Raw genomic sequence first — 7,399 nt, forward strand, 5'->3', positions numbered from 1 at the left:
CTAGTTTAGTATTGGTGCGCACACCCTGCTCCAGTTCCTAGTTTAGTATTGGTGCGCACACCCTGCTCCAGTGTCTAGTTTAGTATTGGTGCGCACACCCTGCTCCAGTGTCTAGTTTAGTATTGGTGCGCACACCCTGCTCTAAGGTCTAGTTTAGTATTGGTGCGCACACCCTGCTCCAGTGCCTAGTTTAGTATTGGTGCGCACACCCTGCTCCAGTGCCTAGTTTAGTATTGGTGCGCACACCCTGCTCTAGTGCCTAGTTTAGTATTGGTGTGCACACCCTGCTCTAGTGTCTAGTTTAGAATTGGTGCGCACACCCTGCTCCAGTGCCTAGTTTAGTATTGGTGCGCACACCCTGCTCGTGTCTAGTTTAGTATTGGTGCGCAACGTAGTTAATAAATACCCGGATGTACAATAACCGGAAACGGAAACAGCAATATCTATTTTCATCTAATACTCGTATAACCACGAGCGCAATCCCCTCATAACCCCTCGCTTCGCTGCATACGGAATACCTACAAGACACGCAATCTAAGCTCCGCCAATACACATCTCAGGTATGTACACCCTCCTTTCCACACATCCTATATACTACCCACCTAATCATGACACCCGTATTCTCTTCCCTTCCTGCTACATGCATAAGTCCCCATACTTATTTATCATTTAGTCCACCACATACAGCCGCTAGCCAGGACCATCACATGGACCATTTTGTCCACTACACACTTCCCCCTCCTATCTCAGCCTCTATCCACTTTTTTCTCTTTACCTCATTCCCCGGCGCGCTATCTTTTACTTTTCAGACCAAGCCATGCACTCAGCTGGAGCCAGTCGCTACACAGGTTTGGACATTTCATGCACCACGCTTCACTACAGGCATTACTAACGAGCGTGTAGGGGCGGGTGATGAGGGCCTTATCATTCGAAACACGCTTCATATACGAATCATCTCCCTAGTTTTTTCCCTTTTTACTCCCACCATCATCGCCGGTTTTCCCCTAGCTTTCCCCTAAGTCCCCCGGCTTTCATCTCCAGGTTCGTATATGACCAACCAATAGACCTCGCCCCCTGATGAGAAGTCTTGGTTGGCGTTATATGCTTTTAGTTCTACATTTCGCAGAGCTCTTTGAAATGACCTACACACTTTTGTCTTATTGGTTTATTTTGTTATGTCCATTTTGCATATACATGCCGGTTGTTTTCTTCGTGCCTTTGCCTTTTCCCCTTATCTCTTACCACCGATTATCGCTTCATCTGGGGAAAACTATCCTTCCTGTCTTGTTAACGTTTCAGCGTCATCCCCACTCTCACCGCGCTCCCTTTGTCGCCTCCCGCGCCCCTACTTCATCTTCTTCTCGCCGTTTTACTAGCATCAATTTCCATTGTCCGCAATACACCTTTTCACCGCTACAGTATTTTTTATCTTTTCTCGGCGTTTTCGCAACACTCATTCGGTCTCTGTTGTTGTTTAATTTCGCCTGTCAGTCATACCATTTACACACTTCATTAGATACATACCTCCACACATACCTCACCCTCCCCATTACCGCTCACCATTTCCTCCCTACAATCCAAACACTTTTCTTTCTCTTATCCTACACATTACTTTCCCACCCTACACACAACACACTTTCCCATAAACACTACACAGTCTTTTCACAATACCCCTGCTTATCATTCTGTTCACACTCACATTATCCCCCTTTATCAGATTTTATTAATGCCGACATCACCTCTTCACATCCGCTACACAACACTAGCAACAAGCTTCCGATTTTAACTGTTTTAATCTCCACATAATACCATATTTACTAACCACCTTCTCCACTAAACAAAAAAAACCCTTTATTCATAACTCTCATGTCGTTTTATTATTAACCCCATCTCTTATAACAACCTTAACCCGTAGTCTCATAACCCATAATCTCAACCACCCGAACATAACCTTACACAATAACTTCTCCGTTTATTACAATCATTTAAGATTTGTTTTACATTCTTTTCTGTAGAGTGATTTTGTTCCGATACACAACTTTAAGCTAGTTTCCGCTTTGTTAATTGCTTCACTAACAATTTATTCATCGAATCAGGCACGAGGCCACTCGAGTTTTAGCAAACAATTATCTCCGTTCCTATAACACATACGACCTCATTATGAATGGGGAAGATCTGTTAGATCTGTTTTACATTCTTTTCTGGACAATGATTTTGTTCTTGTGCACAACTCCAAGCTGGTTTCTGCTTTGTGAATTGCTTTACTAACAGTTCACTCATCGGGTCAGGCACGAGGTCACTCGAGTTTAAACAAGCAATTATCTCCGTACCTATAAGACGTACGACCTCATTTAACACTCTAACCTTTTGCCATCGCTGTTAGAATCCTTTGTCTTTCATGTTACTCCATCAATACACATATTTTCCGAGCAAATTCGCATCATTTACGTGAACTTATCTATTTCATGGTAACGCATCGGCTTGTGTCAAAGCGTTCGTTCGTTCTAAAATTGGTCGCACAATTAAGTTACCGGATATGCATAAGTGCTACGTCACTTCCGTTCTATTCTTAACCCATAAAAGTTAGTTTTCTTTGTTTTCTTTAGTCTTATAATATTATTTCTTATAATATTTCTGCGCTACAATTTATTTTACAATTACTTTCGCTGTAATAGAAACTATTCTATTATTTTTGTTTTTTTTGTACACTTTTTGGACATATTTCCTATTCATTTTTTACATCATTTAGGCATTAGATTCATACTCTATATTGTCATAGTAATGGTCATGATATACTATTTCATACCTAGTAGTTCCCACAAATACATCTACTCCACATCTCCCTCACCACCACTCTTTCCTATACACCGTACCAATTTTCCCCCACCAACACAGCCATTAGCTATCTCCATACCACACCATATTATTATTATTATTTTTTTGCTTTTTAACCTACCCACCACACACTACCACAACCTATTCTAAAGTCCCACTTTATCTTTCAACCACCCTCCACCACCTACTAGTCTAACCTACCCACCTCCCCACCGTAATTACATTACTACCATCTCCACTCCACATTACTTCACTAGCCATCCCTCACCATCCCACATCACCATACCATACGATTACACCCACCTCACTACCACACCACTTTAGGCCCCTACGTCTTGGTACGAATACCCGATCCAAACCAAAAAATGATGATCATCATATACATGTATAACATACACCTATTTCAATTAACGTTGTCGGTGCAAATGGCGAGTGGCAAATGCCAAGTGGCAGTTTTACGACCGAAAGGTGCTATTGGGTATTGATTATTTGTGAAAATTATGTGGTAAATAAACTCTAGAGATGTCAGAACCATAAATTAATTACATTTAATGGGAAGTCATATGTTTTACAGTATCTATATGTTTTTGAATTTAGTAAATAAATTGGGATTCATGGGTCCTTTCAGTCATAGAACTGACATTTTTCAATTGCAATTTGCAATTTGCACTAACAACCTTCTTTGAAAAAGGTTTATATAAGTAATAAGGGGAGTTCAAAGTAAACTTTTAATCTGACAGAGCTTGTCCGCCCAGTATTCCCATGTGAGGAGGACAAGGGGAGATGGGAACTGCTTCTTCCGTGCCTTTGGATTCAGCTATTTTGAAAAACTATTAACAGATGAAAAAGAATATCAAAGGTAGGCCTCCTCTCCCTCCCCTCTCCCGAGAAAAGGTAGGCCTCCTCTCCCTCCCCTCTCCCGAGAAAAGGTAGGCCTCCTCTCCCTCCTCTCTCTCCCCTCTCCCGAGAAAAAAAGCCAAGGGCACCCCTCCTTGTCGAGTAAAAAATAAAACTAATAGCGAACTATCGAGTAAAAAATAAAACTAGTGGCAAACTATGATAAAACTATGATAATATAATTGAAATAGAGCTATGAATAAAATATAAGAAAAAATAAATTAGTTATAAATTAAATGCTTCTTTAAATCAAAATGTCTTAAGTGCCTTTTTAAAACTATATAGAATTTGTGCATCTTACTTCACACGGGAGACTATTCCACAGACGGGGCGCAGCGACTGGAAATGCACGATCTTCCTAAGAATTTGTTGACTTGATGGTGCATCTAAGGGTCATGTTGTTATTTGATCTAAAACTAGAAGTTCTATTGTTTGAAACGTTAATAAAAGCAGCGGCACTAGCCATGTTGAACAACTTTGAGCAATCAGATTAGGCTTGAACACCGTGCACATTTTGAAAAAAAGTTCAGCCAATGAGAAATGCCATACGTTTCTTGTACGTGTAGTCGACCGTGGGAAAGCAGCCTGATTACTCGTAAAAAACAACTGATAAACAACATCCGGCGTTGCTTATTGGTTGAACTTTTCTTTTAAAAATTGTTACGGTGTTTAAGCCGAATCTGATTGGTCAAAGTTGTTCAGCATAGCCCTCTTTCTGTGTCCTTATTGTAATCACCTTATTGTTTTTGCTATCATTCACCTAAAACGTGATCCAGCTTTACTCTAGATGAAACTCTATAATAATATATACAGAAATTGTGGAATGAAGCTTAAAAAAGTCTTTTTAGAACAATCCCCAAGCTTTAGATGGAATCTTACCCAATATCTTCAATAAACTGTTTTACAGATTTAAAGATCTAGCTGCTAGGAGTAAAGATGAGCTTGTGGAGCTTAACTTCCCTGCTTTTACAATCGAAGACTTCCATGAAGTGGTATGTTAGATAACCTAAATTAAAACTCATCAATGAGTGGGTGGGTGGGTGCCCAGTTGGAGATTCCGCACTTGTTAACCATGGCAACCATATCATTGCCCCACCCTTGGAACCACCTGTCACAATGTTGTTCAGTGGAATACTATATACGTAACTTGATACCCATCTGGGGTAGGATGGGAGGAGGGAAACTTAGACTTAGCCATTAGATCCCCCAAGCGCACCATGTTGTTAGTCTAACCTTGCCTAAATAGTAGCATTAAGCCTCATGTAATTCATGTTAGATCTGAATGGCATCACAGGTGGTGCTACCTTTTTATAATGAAACATGTTCTTTCAGTTTATGGAGGTCCTGGATATGATGGGAAACAACGCAACTGAGGACCAGCTTATCCAGGTAAACAAAACGATATGATAGGAAACAATGCAACCGAGGACCAGCTTATCCAGGTAAACATATAACGATGATTAGCCTATCTTATCTAGGTAAACATAACAATATTTAGCCTATTTTATCCAGGTACTGTAAACATAGCGATAATTAGCCTATCTATCTAGGTAAACATAACGATGATTAGCCCATCTTATACAGGTAAACATAACGATAATTAGCCCATCTCATACAGGTGAATATAACAATGATAAGCCTATCTTATACAGGTAAACATAATGATAACAAGCCTATATTTATAGTGCATTCACACTCCTTCATTGTAGGTCTGAATTCTGAATTTCAGTGCTTTGCTTGCCTTGTTTCCTTGCCATTTAATTCTGTTTTTGTAAAATTTTGCGAAAAAAGGGTGGCTTGATGTAGTCATTCGAATAATTTTTTTTTATCAGCTTAGTGTCAACTAAAATATTTTTAGGCAACACTGCCTCATTTTTTTTTTTTGTGATAAGTCACTTTTTTTTCAACAGAAATTTCAAGATGAGGGAATCTCAAACTATCTTGTGGTGTATCTCCGTCTGCTAACCTCAGCTCAGCTACAAAGGAATGCTGTGTTCTTTGAAAACTTTATTGAGGGAGAAAGAACGGTCAAGGAATTCTGCAACCAGGTACTGTAAAACCCTATGATTATGTGATGTTAAGTAATCTTTAATCTTAGATTATGGTTATTGCTTGTATAGTAATAGGATACTAATAGTCCAATGGATGGGTAGCGGTGTCTCCCATAAGTAGTATAGTGTGGGACAGGTCTTTGATAAATTTTAGCTGAACAATCCATTTTGTTGGAAAATAGCAATTATATCTTCACCCTCCCTTTCTACTTCCCTAAGTCCATTTGTAAATGAAAGCATGGTAAACATTTGGCCAGAAAGCAGAAAGGGACACTAAGTTCACTTATTGTCTTTCTTTTGTTTCCAGGAAGTAGAACCAATGGGTAAAGAGAGTGACCACATCCACATCATTGGACTCACTGAAGCACTGGGTGTGTGTATTCGGGTGGAGTATGTAGACAGAACAGGTGATGATGTCAATCACCACGACTTCCCTGAGGATGGCAGTACCCCTATTGTACACCTTTTGTACAGACCAGGACATTATGATGTTCTGTACCTGGCTAACCAATGACATTACAGAAACAGCTGTCAATCATCATGATTGCTCTGAAAAAGGCAGTACCCCTATTGGTCCCCTTTTGTACAGACCAGGACATTGCAATGTTTTGTATCTGGCTACCCAATGACATTACAGAACAGCTGTCAATCACCATGACATTCCTGAGGATGGCAGTACCCCTATTGGCCCCCTTTTGTACAGACCAGGACATTATGATGTTCTGTACCTGGCTAACCAATGGCATTACAGAAACAGCTGTCAATCATCATGATTGCTCTAAAAAAGGCAGTACCCCTATTGGTCCCCTTTTGTACAGACCAGGACATTGCGATGTTTTGTATCTGGCTACCCAATGACATTACAGAACAGCTGTCAATCACCATGACATTCCTGAGGATGGCAGTACCCCTATTGGCCCCCTTTTGTACAGACCATGACATTACGATGTTCTGTACCAGGCTACCCAATGACATTACAGAAGCAGCTGTCAATCATCATGACTTCTCTGACAGTCGTATTGCTATTGCCCACCTCTTGTACATCTGTCTAAGCCAATAGGATTACAGAAAAGCTGTCAATCACCATTCCTTATATCGTATGCATTCAAGAAAATTGTGATGTTCCTATCATGTTTATAATCTAGCCAGTGAGATTACAAAAGCAGCATGTACAGGAAAGGACATTATGTACATGAGTAGCCAATCAGAACAAGCTGTGTTGCACCATGGCCTCCTAGAGGATGTTAATCACCACTTCTGAACAGAATGGGGATTCATTTGATGGGTTCATTATAAGTATCGTCATTTCTACATTTTTGCGTGTGTTAACCTGGGCGCAGCAGCAATTTTTTATTGAATGTGGGACAGGGGGGGGGGGGGGGGGTGGATGTCTTTGAAACCTTGAAATACCACTGTGTGTGTTGCCTATTGGTTTGCAAAGCTAGCCTCGAGAATTTGCAGTCATTCCTTCAAATGCCATTATTTTGCTTAGTGGGGGGGGGGTTATGGGTGTGGCCCCATAATGTAGTATTAACCTGCGTAGCAAGGAGTTCCTCTGGAGTTTCAACGAAAATAAATAACAAAACCGCGAGGCTAGTTTGGTATTGGTGCGCACA

General features: G+C 40.5%; 1 protein-coding gene across 1 annotated transcript; it reads left to right on the forward strand.

The window, feature by feature from the left end:
* Nucleotides 1–509: 509 nt before the first annotated feature.
* On the forward strand, nucleotides 510–7,094 carry LOC116620180 (ubiquitin thioesterase OTUB1-like; the record flags this gene model as incomplete). Its single annotated transcript, XM_048730677.1, has 7 exons — nucleotides 510–560; nucleotides 810–848; nucleotides 3,576–3,694; nucleotides 4,640–4,724; nucleotides 5,065–5,121; nucleotides 5,643–5,780; nucleotides 6,091–7,094. Coding segments are annotated over 7 exons (696 nt in total), but the record flags the coding sequence as incomplete, so codon positions are not given.
* Between the last annotated feature and the right edge of the window lie 305 nt (nucleotides 7,095–7,399).

This window comes from Nematostella vectensis, chromosome 7 (assembly GCF_932526225.1).
Source record: "Nematostella vectensis chromosome 7, jaNemVect1.1, whole genome shotgun sequence".
Taxonomy (NCBI): Eukaryota; Metazoa; Cnidaria; class Anthozoa; order Actiniaria; family Edwardsiidae; genus Nematostella; species Nematostella vectensis.